General features: G+C 38.9%; 1 protein-coding gene across 10 annotated transcripts in view; it reads left to right on the top strand.

The window, feature by feature from the left end:
• The window catches only part of LOC148844327 (beta-amyrin synthase-like), a 33,904-nt gene extending 12,232 nt beyond the window's left edge, over positions 1-21,672 (top strand). For 4 of the 10 annotated variants that reach the window (XM_088956460.1, XM_088956470.1, XM_088956462.1 and 1 more), the window contains 17 exons: positions 1,125-1,310; positions 11,877-11,966; positions 12,050-12,247; positions 12,618-12,702; positions 13,166-13,332; positions 13,415-13,603; positions 13,745-13,858; positions 14,627-14,749; positions 14,832-14,954; positions 15,188-15,286; positions 15,584-15,640; positions 15,806-15,852; positions 15,949-16,092; positions 17,908-18,085; positions 18,237-18,317; positions 21,006-21,089; positions 21,221-21,672. In XM_088956460.1, coding sequence (XP_088812586.1) covers positions 1,125-1,310; positions 11,877-11,966; positions 12,050-12,247; positions 12,618-12,702; positions 13,166-13,332; positions 13,415-13,603; positions 13,745-13,858; positions 14,627-14,749; positions 14,832-14,954; positions 15,188-15,286; positions 15,584-15,640; positions 15,806-15,852; positions 15,949-16,092; positions 17,908-18,085; positions 18,237-18,317; positions 21,006-21,089; positions 21,221-21,346 — 2,091 coding nt within the window. In that variant the 3' untranslated portion in view covers positions 21,347-21,672. The remainder of the gene's footprint in view (positions 1-1,124; positions 1,311-11,876; positions 11,967-12,049; positions 12,248-12,617; positions 12,703-13,165; positions 13,333-13,414; positions 13,604-13,744; positions 13,859-14,626; positions 14,750-14,831; positions 14,955-15,187; positions 15,287-15,583; positions 15,641-15,805; positions 15,853-15,948; positions 16,093-17,907; positions 18,086-18,236; positions 18,318-21,005; positions 21,090-21,220) is intronic. The other 6 variants (XM_088956467.1, XM_088956468.1, XM_088956469.1 and 3 more) reach the window with 3 other exon arrangements.
• Positions 21,673-23,171: the final 1,499 nt, after the last annotated feature.

The following is a 23,171-nucleotide window of genomic DNA, read 5'->3' as shown; positions in this document are numbered from 1 at the left end:
GGAATATTTAGATGTAAGGGGTGTTCTGTTTTCAGATTTTGAGAGGGGGAAAGTTGGTCAATAGGATTTTGGTTCCCATTGACCAAGAATTCTATGTTCTATTTTCAGATTTATGTAGGGATTAGGGAAAGTTTATTTTTCTGGGTATACCCATCTCCTAAGTGGGTAAATAGCTTTTCCACCTAGGGGGAAGGTTGGAAATACTTGAATGGACAAAAATGCCCTTTTTAATAATAGATTTTATGAATAAAAGGTAAATACACTTACCCAGGTAAGTGTTTCCCAGGAAAAACTTATCCAGGTAACTGCATTTACCGGATAAATAACTTACTGAAAAGCAAACAAGGCCTTAATGTGAAGTATTCTTTTATTTACTCATTTAATGTAGATGCTTATTTACCTTTCTAGTAGCTTAACTGGATTCTTTGCTCTTCTAGAATATTCCATTATTTAATTAAGACAGATGCTGAATTGTTAATGTTCTAAAATGTCCAACACCTTAAACCTTTAATTCATTGGTCTAAAAATGGACCAGTCGGACCCAGGTTCAGCCCATGTTAGCCAGGCATGCGTACCTACTTATGTAATTACACTATCTTAACACTACAAAACACCCATCCGATGTTTCCTCCCTTCTTGGATAAATGGAGATGCTAAGAACTATATCACAAGGGAGTTATGGAAAATACTTGCCCCCTACCCCATTGGAGGACATGTGTCATACGAAAGGCATTTTATACAATAAATTTAAGGTTTGAGTGTAGAAATTTAAGCTTTAAGGTTTAAGGGTTTAGAAAATTAATTTATATTTTTAGGATTCAAAGCTTAGGGCTAAGGGTTTAGGTATTTGGCTTTAGGGTTTAAGGGTTTAGACTTTAGATTATAGGGTATAAAGTTTAGGGTTAGGGTTTTTAGGACTTGAGAGTTTAAAGTTTAGGTTTCAAGGTTTAAATCTGAAAATCAAGAGAAGTAGGAGGCATGTCCTGCCCATCATTTCAACACATGAATCATTTATTTCTTGATTGAACTTATTTTGATATATCAAATTAATCTCAGCATGTTCTTTATTTATTGTGATTCATGTGTTAATCAAAAATTTCTTTTTCTCCTTCATTAAAATACAGCTCTTAAAGGAGAATAATTTTGTTCAAACTATACCACCAGCAAAGATAAGAGACAATGAGGATATAACCTATGAGGCAGCTACTGCTACACTAAGGAGGGCTCTCCAATACTATGGGGCTATCCAAGCGAGTGACGGCCATTGGCCTTCTGAAATTGCTGGGGCACTATTCTTCCTTCCACCATTGGTAAGTTGGGCTAATAATTCACTTAAATAAGATTGAGTAGCTATCCCTCTGCTGATCTTTTACTTAGAGAGAAGTCCACTGATCAAGATTCTATTTGCAAAGACACTGATTTTGATATTTATAACAAGTTTGTACTCAACCTATATTCAATTATAGTCTAATTATTTTAGTTCATATACACTGCATATTCTCATTTAAATTTAAAAATACAAAAGAATAAGTGAGACTCACAAAGATATCACATTGATATTAAAGTAGTTAGACAACTCTCGTGCATGAAATATATTCATCGGCATGGTTTTCAAAACCGGACTGGACCAGAGGGTTGGATCGGAAAAACCGGGAGCTGGTCAGGTGATCGATTCCCTTTTTCCCCAGAACTGTTATTTCGCTAAAAATTGTTGATTTGGTCAGAAAACCACTGACTCAGGCAATTGAACCGTCCAATGATTTTAGTCGTTTTTATTTTTTATTATTTTTGTTATAACGGACTGTCCGTTCAGTTCGAACAGCCAGACTGTTTGACTCGAAAACCGGACCCCCACAAATTGAACAGTTCCTTGAATACATTCAGTTTGTTTCATAAGGAAAGAAACCTTTGTGAAGGTATACTCTTGGTTAGAACATCCACAATCTGATCCACAGTTGGAATATAGCAAACAATAATAAGATTCTAAGACACCACTTTGTCATGAACAAAGTGAAAGACTATCTCAAGGTAGATGGAATTTAGATTATGTCGATCATCATACAATAAGCACAAAGAGAGAAAAATACCAAGATCCCAAAGAAGAGACAGGATCCATGTGAGCTTAGCTACTATAGCAGCAAGTGCATGATACTTAACCCTTGTAGAAGAGTGAGTTACTGCTTTTTTCTTCTTCCAACACAGTGAGATTAGGATAGAACCAAAGCAAATAGCATAACTAGTGCCTAGTGGTAGACCTGTAATCTTTTAGGGCTCTAACCCGATTAAAATGCAAGAGAGCCACAAGTGATAGCTCAGAGAAAGGTTTAATCAAAATCCCATGAGCAATTTCTATTAATTGAAGGTAATCGAAAAAATAAATAAATAAAAGAAAAGAGGATATGTTATCAATGGTACTCTTAAGATAGCGTATTCTATGCTTGGTAGCAACACAATTTTCCTTTCATAGTGAATACATGATTTGACGTAGTTTGTTCGGGATGATGGGGATTTTAAGCCTTATTATGGAGAGGTGATGTAGGGGATTGACAAAACTCCTATGCTCAATGAATTCTTGAAGTAGAGATAAGGTAGAACGGGTGCTATATACAAAAGTTGTGTCACTAGTTGATGCTACCCATATGGATTCCGTAGAGTAAATCAACAATATATTTTTGCTAACTCAACGGTAGAACATGGGAGAATCATAGGCTTTAATATCTAGAAATTAGTGAAGGTTCTTAGATCCTAAAGAGAAAAGTGTTGGGCTAATTATTGAATAAGGGTAGTCATGGAAACCAATTCCACAAAACCTTGGGGTATCATGTAAACTTTGTCTTGAAGTGTACCATGTCAAAAGGTATTAGAGACATCAAGTTAGTGAGTGGTGAATAAGACAACCATTGAACTTTGTAATGGAGAAGACAAAGCAAATGGTAGTTGGTGTTTGGGTAGTAGATGAGCTGGCTGTGGATGCCACATTTCTATCTCCGTGGCTGCTCCCTCTATCAAGTCACGTCAATGCCATGTAAGGTGGAAGAGCACGAATAAGGAAGCGAAGTCTGCCGGGGAAGAGGATACCTCCCAAAGACCTCGGTGGACGATCTCATCCTGATAACCCCGGAAGCCTTATCCATCTAGTACATGGACGCCAAACTATAAATAGTTATTCTCCACTCGAGGTAAGGGACTTTTGGAACAACACTCTTTGAATACCTCTTTGCACTATCTCTTCGGCCCGGACCAGCATTATTCTAACATGCTTGGCCCAACCACCTCTTCCTTTGCTCAACTGACTTGAGCATCAAAGTACGTACCCGGGGATTAACTCCTTGGGCATCTGACCTTTCTCCTAGTTATAGATTTTAGTGCACAGCTTCGTTCTTCCACCCCGGCCTTGTCCACTTGGCAAGACTATCTGATTGTGTCCTCTATTCGGAACATCTCAGATCAGACATCATTTAGTTTTACTATTGCACAAAAAGTCTTCTTGTAATCCAATTCTTTTGTTTACTAAAATCCCATAGCGACAAGGTGAGCTTTAAATTGGTGCATAGTTCCATCAGCCTTTTGCTCCATTTTGTGGACCCACTTACACCTTATGACATTCTAAGAATGGAAAGGGGGTAAGAGGTAGGTCTAGTGGTATGGTGAGGTTCAAGAGGACACTTGGTAGAATTGTAAAGTTTAAGGTTTCGAAATTTCCACATTAGAGCAAATCATTATAAAATGGATATGGGATTAGGCAAGTTGGGCAAGAGATTTAGATGTAGATTAGGTATAGGAGGCTTCATGTTGAACCACAAGGTTAGGTGAAATCTACTCATAACGGGTCATGCATGTGTATAAGGGACTAAAATGAAATAGGGAGTTAGGGTATTATTAAGGATTAAAGTATTGGTATTAGGTATTGTATCGGACAACTTGGATATGGATACACTTGGGAAACGCATGGATACGTGCGAAAAATTTGGAAACACTTGGATATGCTATGTAAATGCATACAAATTCCATAAATATATTAATAACATTAAGTTTAATGTCAAAATAACTATAAATAATGCATAAAAACATAGGAATTGTATATTTAAATTATATATCTGAAGAAATATATTATAATTAATATAGCAAAACACGTAGATATTATACATTTTTATTAATAATGCATCAATCAAAAGTCCAAGGCACATACTATAGAGATTTTTACAAATTAAGACATGCAAAAAGGCCGATATTATTTTATTATCTATTAAAGTGTAAGGCATAAAGCATATGCAATTATTATATTTGAATTATTATATCAAAATTTTTTTCTATTTTTTTCTATTTTATTTAACATTAACAAAAAAAATTAACTAAAAAATAATTCTCACATGTTTGGTAAACAATATTTTTATTTTTGTAAACAATAAATATGTTATTATAAAATGTAAATCAAAATATCAATTAATAATTTATAAAAATATATAATCTTAACTTAAAATATACCAAATCTATTAAAATTTTGAAAATGGATATCATATGAAAATTCATAAATTTTAATTACTAAAATAATTATTCCATTATTAATATTTTATTTTTATATAATTTCTAAATTAAAATTTTATTTTTTATATGAAATCTATATTAATATAATTGATAGGTTCAATTTATATTATATTTTCAAATACTTTATAAACAATAATTTTATTTTTATAAATAATAAATATATTATTATTTAAAAAAAAATAATATATTAATTAATAGTTTATAAAAATTTTAAGATATATGTCATGTACAAATTTATCAATTTTAAGTATTAAAATAATTATTCTATTATTACTCTCAAAAAAATAATTATTCTTGATGGAGGGTGATTTGGCCCAACCTCATAATAAGGGAACACGTGGACGTGACTCGACATAAGTGACAACTCAGCATAACAAGCTCGCTGCGAATGGCAACTCGCTACAAGATAATGCTCCGTTACCCCGAGCTAAGACTCTCCCAAGTAGGGAGCACCTCGAACTAAGACTCTCCCAAGTAGGGAGCACCCCGAGCTAAGACACTCCCAAGTAAGGTGCACCCCGAGCTAAGATTCTCCCAAGAAGGGAGTGTCTCGAACTGAAGACACTTTGGGATAAGCTCGTCAATTTCCTAACTAGAGTAAGCTCGCTCCTGTCCAAACCTAAGTGCCACCACAGAGACCTGCCTCGGGTAGAAGCACCTCGGCACATCACCAGCAGCTCGGTGTAAGGTAGCTTACTGCAGAGCAACTCGGCGTATCGCAGGGGGTTTCCTGCCTGACAATCATACCTACCAAACCTAGAGACTACGCCCACGTCTCTCACTTAGCGGCGGCGTGCCTGCCAACTTTGGAGGTTGTTTCTTGTCTGGCAGGGCCATACTCTACAGCGATCACCTTCGCCCACCAGCTCAGCTCTGACAAATAACGGGCAGCCACTCCAAGCCATTACCTGACAGCAGATCGCCGCAGCAGAGATTTAGAGGCGGTTGCACCTGACATGCCAGGGCACTAGTATATAAGGACCTCGACCCCCTGAGGTGAGGGTATTGCGTGATCATCACTCTAGCCTTTTAATTTCTCTACAACTCTCTCTCTCTCTCTCTCTCTCTCTCTCTCTCTCTCTCTCTCTCTCAGCTTTCAATCATGTTTTACTAACTTAGCTGTCGATGTGTTCCCATCGGGTGAGTCCCCGGGGTTCCTTCATCTTCTCCCTCTCAGGTGTATCTCTCGTTCGTCGCCAACTAGGAGCGCAACCACTATCAGCTAGGAGTGACCAGATCACGCACCATCAATTGGCATCGTCTATGGGAACCACTTCGAAAAGCCTTTTTCTGCCAAGCATTCTCAGTCAAGTTTTCATGGCTTCCTCCATCAACGTCGGACGCAGCGCAAATATGAATACTTCCGGAGAGCAACCTCAGATCCCGACGGTGTGCATCGGTCAGTTCACCCTACCACTCTCTACGGATGGGGTCCCGACTCTGAACTGGCCTCAGATCACGGCACCAGTGAGTGCTCCACTTCCCTCCATGGTAGGTACAACCTTCGTTGAACCGTCTATTCCTTCGGTAGCCGGACAGAACCAACTCAAAGATCTGGTGCACTGCATGCGAGCCATACAAGCTCAAATGCAGCAAGTCCAGCAGCTCCAACTATATTAGCAACAAGTATTGCACCATGTTTATCAACAGCAGTACCAGCAGTAATTCCCGCCACTACCTCAGAACCAGTAGCCGGTTCCACCTCCATATCCGACCACATGGCAAGCCAAGCTTCGCCGTCAGAGCGAACGCCCCTCTCACCGGGGAGAGACCTCCTAGACCTAGAACCCTCTTAGGAGCCAAGTCTCATCCTGCGGCAGGAGGGAGAAACCAGTTACTCCCACCTCGCTGTGCACGGTCAGGTCGGGAGATTCTCAGCATAACAGACCTGCATCACCTCGGCTTTCAAAGTTCGAGATCCCACTCGTAGAAAACCGATTTGAGGTCTTGGCCGTAGACTCTAGGCAAGGTCCCTCAATCCACATCCATCGCCAGCAGTCCAAGCCACTCCCCGCAAGAACTGTGCTTGACAACGCAGAGGCCAGCAGCACTAATGCAGAGCCAACAAAGAAGCAACGGAGACGCCGCTGAGCTCGCCGAGCTACAGCCCAAAACTTGCCCAAACTCCTCAAAGGAAAGGAAGAAGTGAGCTCAGGAGCAGTGAAAGCCACTCCGCTTCTCTCTGTGCAATCTCCCTTATCTCCCGATCTCCTGGCCGTCCCGATGCCAAAAGATTTCAAGGTACCCCCTGGACAAGTATGATGGATCATTCGACCTAAATGATCATGTAGATTCTTTTCAGTCACAGATGCACTTAGTCGGGGCAGGTGAGTCCTACATGTGTGTAGCTTTCTCTACTACATTTAAGGGGGTAGCTCGCACATGGTATAAGAACCTCGCACCCGGGACAATCAAGAGTTGGGCACAGTTCGTACAGATTTTCAACTCACACTTTATCACTAGTAAAAGGTGTCTGAGGTCCCAAGAAAGCCTCCTTGGCATAGTCCAGAGGGAGGGGGAAACTATTCGCAGTTACATCAAGAGATTCAATGATGCCTGCCTGCAGATACCTGATCTAGACCCCGCAGTGAGGCTCATAGCAACCAAGAGAGGCATAACGCACAAAGAGTTCAAGTGGTATGTGGTTGCCAACAAGCCCAAGGATGTAACCGAGTTTCTCAAGCTCATGGGCCAGTTCATCGGAACAGAGGAGAAGATGAACCAAAAAAACGAGAACCCATCTGAGAAGAGGAAAAGAGAAGGTGAGTCCTCAACTACCGAAGACAATAAGAAGAAGAAAGAACCACCTTGGGGAGGAAGGCCAGACCAGTCTTTATGAGCTCCTCCAGTTGAAAGAACAAACTACACGCCCTTGAACACGAAGTGAGCCGAGATCCTCATAGCGATCAAGGATGCATCTTATGTGAGTGGCCACCTCTGATGAGAGGAGACCCGAATACTCGAAATAAAAATGTGTATTGCCATTTTCATAGAGATCACGGTCACAACACCAAAAATTGTAAAAACCTCCACGATGAGATAGAAGAACTTATCCGTCGTGGATATTTGAGAAATTTTGTACAAAGTGATAATAAAACAGGACGGCAAGGGGAGCAAGGTAGAGATGTTCCCGAGTCCAGCAACAAGCAGAATGAGCAGCCGCAGAGGCAGCCGCCCGAAGAGAGGCTAGTTCGGGGCACATTGAAGGGATAGGATATCCATCACATGGATGCCCAAAGATGCGGAATAAGGGGGCGAATTTCAAAAATTTTTCTCTCCCTTCAACTGGGAATCAAATTCCCTATTTAGAAAATCATATTTTCAATGATCATTCTTGAACCATAAACTGAACCAGATCTGAACCAAAAGGAGTAGGGAGGGATTATACCTGATACGGAGAAGTAGTATCTCCCAATGGAGGTGTTCACACCCAAGGAAGGATCCAAAAACTGCTCCCACTGAAGATGGCGCAGTGTAAGGTGGAGCAGAATCAGCAGTGTTCTTCCAAAAGAACTTGACCCTTCGCAAGAATCAACTGGATGGCACGTGAGCACAGCTTCCTATCAATTCTTTCTCAAAGAACTGATGTCAAGATCGAATCTTGACTTCTCCCACTGCTGGAGATCGAACAGGCAAGTAGGGTGGCAAGAACAGGTAGGCGACAAGAAAAGAATTCTGCTGAGATGCTTAATTCTTTCTTCTTGATTTTAGCACTGAAGATGATCTGAATGTGATCTCTCCTAAAGGCTGCCGCCCCCTCCTGCTTTTGTTAACTAAGATCAGCTCCTAATCCAATTAGGAGCTGCTTATCCAAATCATATTTGGATAAGATCTCTCTTTAGGTGATAGGGACAAACCCTTATCTTATCTACAGATTAGATTAGCTTAATCTCATTAGGAGGTTTCTAGATCTGAATCAAGACCCTATCCTATCTACTAATCCATCTCAGAATTCGCCCCATTATTAACTAATTAAATAGCCTAGTTCGAAATGGGCTTTAGGCCCATCAAGCTTATGTGCTCACTTAACCTTCCTAACTGTTGCCCAATTGGGCTTCCTTGTATGGCGTGGGACCCAAACATTGATCTACACATCAGCCACATGGGTTCGGCCCAGCCTTTGTTACAAGGCCTGGCCGAATACACTATTAAGAACAGTGCACCCCCTAAAACCCATCTCATGGGCTCTTTGGGCCCAACACTTACCCTAAGTGGTCCCTGGGCCAAGCCACCTTGTAACACCCAGGGACTGTGAGAAGATGCAAGATTAGCCCATCAGGTATCATCCTCAATGGTCTTACACTTAACCTCTCAGCCCATAATGATCATACACTGCCCGACAAGAGATGACCTCTCCCTCGGCTGCAAGGAACAGTGTTGCACTCTCCACTTATATGGATCCTGGGAATTAAAACATTTTGCAAGTCATTGATATATATATATATATATATATATATATATACTTTTATATCTCATATAAAATATAATTTGCAAAACAAATCTCAACGATTGAAATCGGCTGCCGGTAGTCTTGGTTTCCATTAGTGAGAGTGCATCCCCGATCATTACCTTTGTCCGACAAAGGGGCTGATCCTGTCACTATGATCACCCACTCAGGTGATTTTTCAGACTGTCCCAACATACCCAGGTTTTGACCCCCGCTAAGGATCTCACTGATTGATATATCAAAGACAGTCTAATCCGACACCTAGTGCAGTATCATAATCGAGTTTAGGGGTCAGGTGCAACTTTCCAATTTTGCCCATCAATCTCCAAGGTCCAGGGCAATACTGGAAATCTGGTTCAGTTCAAAGATTCAATTAATCCTACATTGTATGTGCCTAGGGTCTCACCCTGGCAGCTGAGACAGGCCACCCCAACCGACTTGGTGGCACCACAGTGTCAGCCTTGTCAGGATAGGTCTCCCCAAACCGACCCACTGCCTGTGAACATTCTAAACTAACACGAGTCTCATTAAGTGTACAGTTTAAGGGTATTACACAAAAACACACCAAGGGAACATGAATCAAATATGCACTTTTATTCATTTACAATAAACTCATAAAGTACATCAATTTGATTGAAGCTAAGGGCATACAAAACTGTCTAACACACAATCCAAGTGATCACCGGCGGATCGATCGTCGCAGGTTACACCTCATCCGTGGCAAGGACCTCGGCTCGCGAGATCACCAGAGAAGAGTGGAATCCCCCAAAGCGGCCGAGGATAGAGGAACCGATATTCTTCACCGAAGATGACGCCCGCAGAGTCCAGTACCCCCACGATGGCGTGCTCATTGTGAAGATAAGAATCAATGATTTCGAAGTGAAGTGCATCCTTGTCGACTCCGGTAGTTCGGCGGATATACTCTTCAAGGCCGCATTTGACAAACTTCAGCTTCAGGAAAGCGATCTCAAGCCCGCGAATACTCCATTGGTGGGTTTCAACGGAGAGGAAGTCAGGCCCCTAGGAAGAGTCATTGTACCCGTGGAGGTCGGCACCTGGCCTAGCATAGTAAGACTCGACCACAGCTTTTTGGTAGTCACGACTCCCTCCCTGTACAATGCCATAATAGGTCGGCCCATCACCCATGCTCTACGCGCAGTGGTATCCACCTATTATCTGGCTATGAAGTTCCCCACGGAATTCGGAGTTGGGGTAGCACGAGGCGATCGACTCGAGTCTCGCAAATGCTATGTCACCACCCTCAAGGGGAAAGCCAAGCCAGTAGATGACCTCGAGCTAGAGCGACCTGCGAAGCATCATGAAGAGCGAGCTACACCCATAGAAGAGACGGTCGCTATACCCACTTCGACAGATGATCCAGGTCGGACTCTCCAGATCGGCACTTCAATTGAGGAGCCTCTATGATCTCAGCTGGTAAGCTTTCTACTTAAAAATTTAGATGTTTTTGCATGGCCCATGGTAGAGATGCCCGGCAAAGACCCTCACAAACTGAATATTGATCCTGTAGTTAGGCCCATTAAACAGAAGAAACGCAACCTAGCCCCGAAGCGTTGGAGAGCAGTCGATGATGAGGTTGGGAAGCTCCTCGCAGTCGATTTCATTAGGGAGGTCCATTACCCGAGCTGGGTAGCCAACCCCGTTCTGGTAAAAAAGACCAACGGTAAATGGTGCATGTGCATCGATTATACCAACCTGAATCGGGCTTGCCCAAAGGACTGCTTCCCACTTCCCAAGATAGATCGTTTGGTGGACGCGACCTCAGGGCATGAGTTGTTGAGCTTCTTGGATGCTTACTCAGGCTACAATCAGATCAAAATGGACCTTGTCGATGAGGAAAAAATGGCCTTCATAACCAAACTAGGCCTGTACTGCTACAAGGTCATGCCTTTGGGCTGAAGAATGCTGAGGCTACTTTTCAAAGACTTATAAACCGATTGTTTGAGCCGTTGATCGGAAAAAAAGTAGAGTGTTATGTAGACGATATGGTCGTCAAAACTCAGTTTTCGAATGATTTAAAAAAAGATCTACATTGTATTTTTTAAATTTTTCATAAATTTAGAATGAAATTAAATCCGAACAAGTGTGTTTTCGGTGTCACCTCGGATAAATTCTTAGGTTACATCGTCAACCGACATGGCATTGAGGCCAACCCTGATATCAGGTAGTTACTCAATTCTAGTTCATGAAATATTAATATGGGTGAGAGAATTTCATGATTGATTAGGTTACATGAGGAATCATTTTGTATATGAATTATTGAAAGGTAAGCATATATGGTTAACTAGTTAAGAATTCTTAGAGGTGTAAAATGGATCGAGCTACCCGTGGGCTGCCACGACTTGGTCCATGCTTGGCTGGCCAACCAGCTATAATGATGGGCCATGCCAGGCACGACATAACCCGGGAGTTGGGCGGCTAGGCCGAGAGCCTTTGGCCTGTGGCCTAGCCCAAGCATGGCCTGGCACGTCATTTAATCATTTTTCGTAGCATTTTTCAACTTCGTTGTAATTTTTTCAATTTCATTTAACCATTTTATATTTTAATTGAATGAATTAATTATTCATATGAAATAAATTTGAAAATGATATTTTATCAAACTGTTGCTGCAATCATTGAATTTGTCATTTTTTACTTAACTTTTTATTATTTTTTATAATTTTTTGAATTTTTTATTTTTTGTACTGAAAACAAAAAAAAAAGAAATAAAATGGAATAATATGGGCCAACCCAGTCCAACCTGGCTCGGCCCAAGGCCTATGGAGCAAGCCCTGGGCTTGTATTGGGCCCTACCCCTAAGCTGCACTCGAATGTGGGTCGTGCATACACCACCACTAAGAATGAAACCTAATTATTGAATGCACAGGTCATGTGTCTATACATCACTGGACATCTTAACACTGTCTTTCAAGCTGAGCATCGCAAAGAGATTCTTCGTTATATATATAATCACCAGGTATATCCTGCTTCAAATTAAACCCAAAGATGATCTTTTCTATAGTCTAATGTTAACTAGTGAGTTAAATACAAATGTTGTAGAACGAAGATGGAGGTTGGGGGCTACACATAGAGGGCCACAGTATCATGTTCTGTACAACACTTAACTACATTTGTATGAGGATTCTAGGAGAAGGGCCTGAAGGTGGACTAGATGGGGCCGTTCCAAGAGCACGCAAATGGATCCTTGACCATGGTGGTGCTACTATGATACCATCTTGGGGAAAGACTTGGCTTTCGGTAGGACTACTTACACTAAATTTGGTTTAATTAGTTAGCTTTTATCACTCAAGTTCGCTAGGCTGATACATAAATTGTTAGAGGTTATTAGGTTACTAAGACTAATGAAAACTAATGGTTTTAGTGACATTAAATGGCTCAAAATTTGTGACAATATAGTACTAGCAAAAAGTACCTTAGGCTCAGTTTGGAAGGAATACAAATACAAATATGTAGTGTGAAAAGCCTTATATTTTACATTATTTTGTATGCATTTGTACTCTTTCCAAACTAAGCCTTAATTATTAATTAGAAGGCTTATATCCCATTAAGTGGTTTCAGATAGATAATTATGTGATCAATGCTCATAGTGTTTGTTTCTTTGATGAAGATACTTGGAGTATATGAATGGGAAGGTAGCAATCCGATGCCTCCAGAATTCTGGATTCTCCCATCCTTTCTCCCCATGCATCCAGGTTTGCATTAACACTTTTGATTAATCAGATCAGTATATATAAATTCAATATATTTATGACTATATATACAAAAACAAATGACACTGGTTTAGTATTTACACTTGCACATCCCAAGTCATAGTACAAATTAAGGAATATCTAATTTGTTTTCTACATGGGGAAATACTGTGGATTTAATTCTTTGGTTTAGAAACATTTTTCAAGCACTTAAGGCTGTAAAATGTTGCACTCTGAGTGTTGTCTTCCATATAAGTAAGATTAACCGCCTGAATAATGTAAATATCATATGTTTTGAGAGGGTGGTGCAACACTAGCTAGTAGCTCAAGGGTGTAACATTTACAGCCCAATGATGCAGTATGGGTCATAATATCCATGAAACATTCTCTGTATGATAAAATTGCTCTTTCTTTTATACACTCTCCTCGCCCTTCTAACATCTTCCTTAATTGTAATGCAATGCAGCTAAGATGTGGTGCTACAGTCGCATGGTTTACATGCCCATGTCATATTTATATGGCAAGAGGTTCGTAGGTCCAATTACACCACTCGTTCTACAACTTAGGGAGGAGCTTCACACTCAACCTTACCATGAAATAAAATGGAGCAGAACCCGCCACATATGTGCAAAGGTTAATTTTACTTGATTAATCTTCATCATGTTAATTATGTTACATTAGAAAAGCTTATGCTAATTATAATGTGGTATTACAGGAGGACCTCTACTATCCTCATCCCTTCATCCAAGACATGCTGTGGGATAGTCTTTACTTTCTTATTGAACCACTATTGACAAGATGGCCCTTTAACAAGTTGAGAGAGATGGCGCTGAAAACAACCATGAAGCACATCCACTATGAAGATGAGAATAGTCGATACATTACGACTGGATGTATAGAGAAAGTAATACATATATAATAGTAAAACTATTCAATCCTATATCTGAATTTTGTTCAGTCTATAATTATATATATTTAGTATATATTTATTACCTCTGCAGACTGAGGCTAGTTATTATATACTATTTCCTTGACTTGGTCACAGGTGTTACACATGCTTGCTTGTTGGGTGGAAGATCCAAATGGGGATGTATTCAAGCACCACCTTGCCAGGATTCCAGATTACATTTGGGTTGCTGAAGATGGAATGAAGATGCAGGTTTGTGATAAATAGAATTCAAGGAAGGCTAGAAAGAATGGATTGATTAATTATAGTAATTATATCATATTTATAGACTAAAACAGACCAAACATATTCAAACTCAAACACAAACTCTTAGACTCTATCTACGACTCTATATAGTCTATCTTAATCAACCTCAAACTCTATCATAACATAACAAATTTATCTTACTGAGAACTCTTAATGTAACTCTATTCAACATCACCCTTATCATAACAGCACATACACCAATCCTTATCTTAATTCCTTAACAGTGATGAACATCAAATGGGGATGCAGTCTTTTCTTTTTTGTGTGGTGTTGGAAAGAGAAAACAATAATGGAAGCTTGAAATTTACGAGCACAAGTGTTTTGGAATATTTCCTCTTGTTGAATCTCATCCTAATGGCAAACACTAGTGCTAGACTGCTAATAGCATTAATTTCACAGAACCTAAGTGTTCAGTTCAAAGATGGTCGAGTTCCATGCTCTTGATCATAGAAGTTGAATTAGCTATAGTCTTCCGATTAGAAAAATATAATCTACATATAAAAGTAAATGAGCTTTACTTGTATGGAATCACACACTTTAACTAAAAGTAACTGAGCTGTTTTGTTATCTAACCATAAGGAATTATCATCTGAAAAGGCTTCACTAACTTACAGAGAATAGTTGGAACTTCTAAGTTTTCTTATAACATAGAATATTGTTTAAATGTGAGAAACACCAAGTACTAATGATTTATCTAAGAGAACTCAATTGCAGAGTCTTGGTAGTCAGCAGTGGGACACTGGTTTTGCAGTTCAAGCAATAATGGCGAGTAATCTTCCACTCAATGAAATTGGTTCTTGCCTTAAGAAGGGGCACGATTTCATTAAAAAAACACAGGTTTCACTCCATAGTTTCCAACATCATTTCATAATTAGAATAATCTACTCTACTTTTATTTATCGTATGTCACTCTTAAAAGGTACGAGACAACCCATCCGGTGACTTTCAAAGTATGTACCGTCACATTACAAAAGGAGCATGGCCATTATCAGATCAAGATCATGGGTGGCAAGTCTCAGACTGCACTGCAGAAGGTTTAAAGGTAATTAGTTCAAATCAAACATTATGCTCAAACAAGAAAAAATACTTTTTAATCATTTTAGGTTTGTTACAACTATCTTCTCTTTTTTATAGACCTGTCTCATGTTTTCACTTTTGCCACAAGAATTTGTTGGTGAAAAAATGGAACCAAATAAACTCTTTTGACTCTATTCAGATCAAACATCATACTAAAAAAAATATTGTTCACTTATAACTATCTTCTACTTATTACAGGCTTGTCTCATGTTTTCACTAATGCCACCTGAAGTTGTTGGTGAAAAAATGAAATCTGAGTACCTCTTTGATTCTGTTGATCTCCTTCTTACCCTACAGGTAGTTAAGAACTAAGTCATCAGTGATCTTTATCTTCTTTTCATCAACATTCAACATTTCTTCATTACTTCATTTCTATATGAAAATAAGTCATATTACTTCATTTCTTATATATATATATATATATATATATATATATATATATATATATATATATACTTTTCTTAAAAAATGTATATATATAGCACCAATCTTGATGCTCCTAGGATTTTGAAAAACTTAAAATAAGCAAGCATTTTTTCATCAATGAGATGCAATATATAGAATGTTATTATTAACCATGCTGGTTAACTACAGAGTAAAAATGGAGGTGTGACAGCTTGGGAGCCAGCTAAGGGACAAAATTGGTTAGAGGTAACTCCATGTAAATTTAAATTGGATTTTATGCAGAAGATGGTGGTTTTGACTTGAATGATAATAATCAAATTAACTTTTCTTTGAAGATAGTGCATGAACGCCTTCCCTTTGAATTTAATTACACTAATTTATTACAGATTGAACTATTTTTTATTTTTTCAGCTCTTAAACCCTACAGAGCTTTTCGAAGACATTGTTTTGGAGCATGAGTATGTTTTCTTAACATTAATACATCTTCCACTTTAATTAGAGTACCCATTTTTCTTTGTATAATTCCCATATGACTAAAAAGAATGTTGTTTTAGGCATGTTGAATGCACTGGGTCAGCAATTCAAGCTCTAGCATTGTTCATGAAGTTATATCCCAAATATAGGAGGAATGAAATAGAAAGTTTCATCTCCAAAGCGGTGCATTTTCTCGAACAGACACAAATGCCTGATGGTTCATGGTACATGTCCCTCTTTTATGCATATGCATGCATGGAAGAATCACAAAAAATGATATTTAAGATTTACTGAGGGCCCGTTTGGTTTTTGCGAATAGGGGTCTCGAATGGAATTGAAATGGGTCATTCCAATTTTAACGGTTTGGCTTGGTGGAATCAAAATCTCATCCCCATTCCTCTTGGAATGGAATTCCCCCATTTGAGGGAATGGTCATTCATGTTGTACGATCTGGGCACTCCTAATCGGCTGCTGATTGACTCCTACCTGGCAATGGATGGCACCTGAGAAGAAAACAGTGAAGAATTCCCGGGGGACTTGCCAGGTGGGAATACTCCGATGCTTAAGTTAGAACGCTGGAAAAAATAGTGAAAAGTGTGAAAAAGGCTAAGAGTGTAGGTCGCGTTAGATCACTGAGTTAGCTCGAGAGCAAGTAAGTTCAAGATAAGATCTCAAATGTTCGAGAGAGAGAGCCCTTCCCTTCAACTAGGGGACTCTTATATAGGCATTCTTGTCAAATCGGGCATAACCGCCACTGGGCTTCTGTCACAGCTGTTATCTGTCAAGGCTGCGCAAGTAACCGTTGCAGGGTACTACCCAATCGGATGAGTGACACGTCCCAGGAGGACAGGCACGCCACCATCTGTCGGGAGACATGGATGCAGTATGTTGAATTGGCAGGGACTACACCGTCGATCAAGAGACGTGGCACAGTCTGACGGGTACGGTCTTGTCAGATAGAAGCTTCCTAAAAGCATCGAGTCGCTTAGTCGCGAGCTACCTTGTAGCGAGTTATTCTGTCGCGTAGCAAGCTATCCTGTCGCAAGCTACTTTGTAGCGAGCTCCTTGGGGTATTTCGAGGTGACCCCTCTCAAGGTTGCCTTTGGGGCATTTTTTCTGCCAAAGTGTTAGAGCGAGCTGGTTATCCTAGCTCACGAGCTGGGATAGACTTGTCTCAGAGTATTCCCTTTTAATAGCTCGGGGGACCTCGAGCTCGCGTTGTAGCGAGCTACCCCTATAGCGAGCTATGGGGTAGCGAGCTGCCATGTGGGTTGGTCACTTAGTCATGGTCAGGCTGTGGTGTTGAGCTGTTGCTCGTGCTGAGTCATGTCCACGTGTCGTCGTCTCAAGGGGTCGGGTCAAATCATCCTCCATCAGTCATTACCTTCCCTCCCTTGGGAATGAAACCTCATTCCTACTTATTCTAATTCTTGTATCAACTAAACAGATTATGAAAATAGACGATTCCGTTCCGATTTCAATCGTAAATCAAATAGACCCTAAATAAGATTAAGGGTCCATTTGGTTCATAGTCAAAATTAGAATCAAAATCCTTCAGAATTGGAATCGGAATGATCCATTCACATAGTCTGTTTGGTTCAGACAAGAATGAGAATGGGAATTGGAATCAGCAAGAATGGGTTTCATTCCCAAGGGAGGGATAAGGAATGGCCATTCCTCAAATGGGGCATTTCAGCATGAATAAGAACGGGTTCTAATTCCGCTCAATTAAACAATTGAAATCAGAATAGTCTATTCCGATTCCAATTCCATAGCACTATTCTTACGAACCAAACGTTGCCTAAATCCATTTACATAAAAAAAAAATATAATGGTAAAATCATAATATTGCTTTTTACTTTCTATTCTGCTAGTGTGAATTTGTTTTATACTTCCAGTCCCAAGCCCGGATTAAAGAGGGTTGCGTCAAAGTTTTGCCAAACCCTCTGGAATATAGCCGGCCCCATATAATTGGAATAGGACATGGATGATGGTGATGCTGATGATGAATGAACAAATGACAAGAAAATATGGAACAGGTATGGATTTTGGGGAATTTGCTTCACCTATGCAACATGGTTTGCACTGAGAGGACTAGCAGCAGTGGACAAGACATATTTTAATTGTCAAGCAGTTCGTAAAGCCGTTGATTTTTTATTATCAAGTCAACAAGAATCTGGTGGCTGGGGAGAGAGTTATCTCTCATGCCCAAATAAGGTATATCTTTAGGGAAGTAGGGAGCTCTCGCTCAAGTTTTTTTTTTTTTTTTTTATTGTTTATAAGTTTACTTCTAAAGTAGTTTCCATGCATGGTAGTAATGCCTTTACAACATTCAAAATGAACAATTACCATTTATTTTATGAAACAGAAGTACACACCTCTAGAAAATGGTAGATCGAACCTGGTGCAGACGGCATGGGCAATGATGGGTCTTATGCATGCTGGACAGGTTAGTTAATTAAATTTATATCAAACTCTTAGCTTCTACCATTATAAAAAGAAGCTGTTTGGTTTCATGGTTGTTTATCAGAAAATCAGCGCCAATTATACAATTTTGCAAAGGAGCTTAATTATTTGTTTAGTTGAGCTAATTATCAGAAAATGTTTGTCTCGGATTATATGAGAGATATTTATAAACAAAACTTAGTATATGTTTGGCATCGATGCTGTAGATACAGTACCATTTTTTTATGTTTGGGTTGTTGAGAAAATGGTCTTCTAATGTGTGGGTAGGAAGCACCGTTTTCTGAGGTGTCTTTTTTTCTGTTTGGAAACGTTGCTTTCAGGTAGGATGTTTCCTGGAGCAACAGCTACACTTTCGGTTTAGTACTACCGTATTAGTGCTCTATGTCTGTTTTCAGCACTGGTACCCATTATAGGAAGCCCACATCACTGTCACATCATGTCTTTGTTGACAATAACGAACTGCAATCTAAGAAAACACTAAATTCAGCGTTGCTCCAAACCATGCCTTCTTGATTTCCAAGGCATGGCTTAGAACACCATTTTTTATAAAAAAAACAGTTCCAAACAAATAGGCGTTTCCTACAACGTGGCGCTGATGTATCATTGTTTTCTGGAGCAACAGCATTGATGCCAAACAGATGCTTAAAAAATGACATTTTTTGCATTCTCTAGCTTTTTCTTTTTTTACTATTTGGCTTATATGGTGCCTAATGGCTATTAATGGTGTCTAATGACGCCAAGCTGAAAAAAAAATGATTTTAACAAAATTCTCAATTTCTAAGATACCATATAAAACATTTATGCAATAAAACCAAAAAGGCAAACATCCTCTAATACTTAATTTAAAAAGAAGGGTAAATTTCTTAAACTACACTTTAGGTTTATTGTTTGAAAATTGATTAATGTTACTCTTACAATCGACTAATTCTATCAAAAACTTTAAAATTTTTTAAAACCCAATTCTACCCTTATCCCCTTGCTCTAAATTGGTCACACCCTTCCTCCTCGGACCTCTCTCTCTTCCCTCTATCTTCTTCCCACAGTCTCTATCCAGATCATCTTCCTCTTCCAACTTTCTCCCATTGTCATTAATCCCGACTTCCGAAGCTTATTATCCTTCTCCCATGTCTGCCAAAGCACTGACTGGAAACCACCTAAGCAACAATGAAGGCTTCTGTACAGATGAGATGAGAGGGAGAGGGGGAGTGGTCTTAGTAGGGGATTTGGTTTATGGGGTTTAGGGTTTTTTATCACGATTGCACGGATTTGATTCAGTTGTCTTTGAGCAAGAGAATAGAAAAGCTTTGCAAACATGCTAATTTTTTTGCAGCTTAAAATGTAAAGCTATTTGGATAAGAAAAAGTGGAACCCATTAGATGATGGATCTCCATCTCTGAAATCAGAAACCAAGAAATGAAAAAAGAGAACGCACATTTTATGAATGAACCCCTGCAAAATTTCAGTCGATTTTCAGTTGGAAAAGGCCATTAAGCTCTGCCACTGCTTTGATGTGTGTTTTGGTCGGACCAAGCAACGAAGAGAAGTGGCGGATCTGCCGGCTTCTGTTAAATCCTGTCAACGTATTCAATCGATGATATATGGTGTTAGACTAAAGTGAGATGAGTCGGTCTCCTCTTTCTCGTTGAAGACAAAAACCAGAGACTAAAGACGAAGCCTTGAACATCATCTTCTTCATTTCTGTATAAAGCACAGAGATCAGCGACGAAGCCTCATTGGATGTAGCCAACTGATAGCGGTGCTGTGAGTCGGTTTCGCACCAGGTCCTCTCTCTCTCTCTTTCTTCCCCTTCGTTCTCTCTCCCTCTCTCCCCTATTTTATTATCGTTGACTGTGAATTTCGAAGAACTTCCCTTTCGTTCCCTTCCTACTCTCCAATATCCCTCTATTCTCCATCGCCAGTGGGGAAGCAGCTTACCCATTTGGATAGAAGCAGCTTTGTCGGTTGAAATTTTTGAGGGGCTCAGTCCGCACGGCCCTGTTTCTGTCGCTTCCGGCACAAAGATCATTCCCTGTCTCTACTGTTTTGGGCACGGAGAGCATGGCTTTGGAGAAGTCGTCGGTTTCGCCATATTTTCTCGCTCTCTGGATGATAGTACCGGTACTCGTCGTCCTCCACTCAGGCGGTGGCCAGTTGGTGCTCTCGCGGGTTTATCTTACTAGGTTATCTTCAATTTCATCGATACTCTGGTGGGTTCACATCACTGAGTTGTCTTCTGGAAGAAGAAGAACAAGAGGTGGGAATGAAATGGTGGAAAGCGGTGCTGCTAAAGCCATTAAATAGCGCCATAGTGTCTAAGAGGGATTATGAGTTAATTAAAATCAGGGACAAAAATATAACTTTAGATAGGTGTAAAATGGGTATTTGACTTTTTCTGTTCGTATTTAACTGCTAAGAATACACTTAGTCAATTGACTTTTTGTGTTCGTATTTCAATTGTCAGAAATAATAAGAGTAGCATTAGTAAATTTTTAAACAATAAGAATACACTTAATTAGCTAAACTATAAGAAAAGTTTAAGAAATTTACCCTAAAAAGAAATGATATCCTAAACTTAATTAAAACAGTTTAACCTTGAAAAATTATTTGTTTAGAATTGAGAATTAATCTTATGAGAAATACTAATGTTAATTTAGTTTTCTCTTGTGACCAGGCAGAGAGAGATGCAACACCCTTACATCGTGCAGCAAAGCTACTGATTAATTCACAATTGGAAAATGGTGATTTTCCCCAACAGGTAACCAACTCTTTGAAAAACATCCAACTGTTGTATGATGTAACCTAACTTTGAGAAATAACCATTAGTTCCATTAATTTACTTATTTCCAATATTGTCTGATTTAATGTCGTTTACAAATCTGCAAGCAGGAACTCACTGGAGTCTTTTGTAAGAATTGTATGCTACACTATTCATCATATAAAAATATATTTCCATTGTGGGCACTTGGAGAATACAGGAGGCAGTTGGTTATGAAATCTACCAGGAACTTATAATATAAATGAAGCCCAAAAATTCAAAGTTCTCCTTATTCAAAATAATAGAGAATAAGGCATTAATCTTTTTTCTTCTTTTTCACTTATTGTATTAAGGGGCTGTGCTTGCTCGAAAATGAAAAGTGGTTCTTATAAGTTGAACATGGACAAAATAAAATTGCAGAGGCTGTAATCTTCATTGCCTTGTAAAAAGTTGTCACTGTTCCATATATATTGTCTTTTAATTTCTTCAACTCATGTTCATTGATTTGTCAATGGATAAGACATCTTTGTTAGAAAATATCAATCTTTTCAAGGACCTCATGGTATCAGTCACTTTTAATCAAGTGGTCTAGTGTTCGTTCATCATTACCTCTATTATAATTAATTAAGTTTCAATACAAGGTATGAGTGGGCCTGTGTTTGTTCTCACTTTAAACCCAATGAACTTTCGTGTGTTGGGGCTTATTAGAAAATATCAACCTATTCAAGGACCTCATCTAACAGCTTAAGCTTTTATGTTGAATGATCCAACAACACTTCAAGCCCAATTGCATCAAAAATCAGTTTTTATTTATAGTGACTCAAAGACCTAAGGCATTGGCTAAACCAATCTGAATAAGACTCGGATGGGAGAGGGAAGGGATTAGCCACCCTTCTCACATGTCCAATAAGTGGGACCCACATGGGAATCCAAACAGGTGCATTCACAAAATAGATAATTGTTCAATTGACTAAGAGCAAAATAAAGGAAAAACATAAAAAATAAAAGATTACAAGAGGATCCCCTTAATTAAATTTTTATTTATTTTATTTTTTTAATTTAATTTTATCAATTATTGTGTTATTTCTTATGGAAACCCATTCTATTTTATTTGCTTTGTGGAATTTTTTTTTATTATTTATTAGTATTATTATTTTTTGAATCTCTTATATATTTTTTATTATTTTCTTTTCTCTTCATTTTTATTATTTATTTGTGTTATTTCATTTTTATTACTATTTCCCTTTTAGTAGCTTATTCTCTTTTTTTCACTTTTTTTATCAATGATTTTATCCCATTATATCCTATATTTCTCATCTAATTCTCTTTGTTCATCAGCCCCCCACAACATCCCATAACACATCCCCGTTGTGTATTGGAAACATCTCCCACTGATGATATCATCATTTCTGGTACTATCATCAGGAGATGTTCCCAATATAGGGTGGGGATGTGCTGTGGGACATTGTGGGGGCCAGTCTTGTAGGGGCTGATTTGATCTCTCGCCTCTCTTCTTATTATTTAACATATTTATTTTTTGTTTATTATTTACTTTTCTTTTTACCATTGGTCTAATTCAATAACTTAATCTTTCCCCCTTCTAATTCACATAGAAAGATCAATTTTGCTCCCCTTCTAAATCACCGACTTCTCCCTTTCTCTTCTTTTATCCATATATTGCACCTATTTCCCTTTTATCATTATTTTATCTCCTTTTTTGTTATTATTCATTTGATATATTTTTTATGATTGAATGGCTTTTTTGCAACAAGGGGTAGGGGTTTACAATCAATTGGTTCAGTTATAACTGAAGACCTAACCGGCTATTGAGTTTGACCATCTCTCCCAACCGAATCAAACCGAACTAGAATTTGAACTGACCCTAACCAAATTCAATTCGGTTCGATTTGGTTTTAATAATTATTGAACAATTAGTTATTAATCTTTAGTCTAGGTTTTAATGAACAATTAATACAAGATCAATTTTGCTCCCCTCTTCTAAATCACCGACTTCTCCGTTTCTCTTTTTTTATCCATATATTGCACTTATTTCCCTTTTATCATTATTTTATCTCCTTTTTT

Source organism: Nelumbo lutea, chromosome 8 (genome assembly GCF_056320005.1).
Source record: "Nelumbo lutea isolate HS-2025 chromosome 8, American lotus-T2T, whole genome shotgun sequence".
Classification (NCBI taxonomy): Eukaryota; Viridiplantae; Streptophyta; class Magnoliopsida; order Proteales; family Nelumbonaceae; genus Nelumbo; species Nelumbo lutea.
This window is presented reverse-complemented; position numbering and strand designations above follow the sequence as displayed.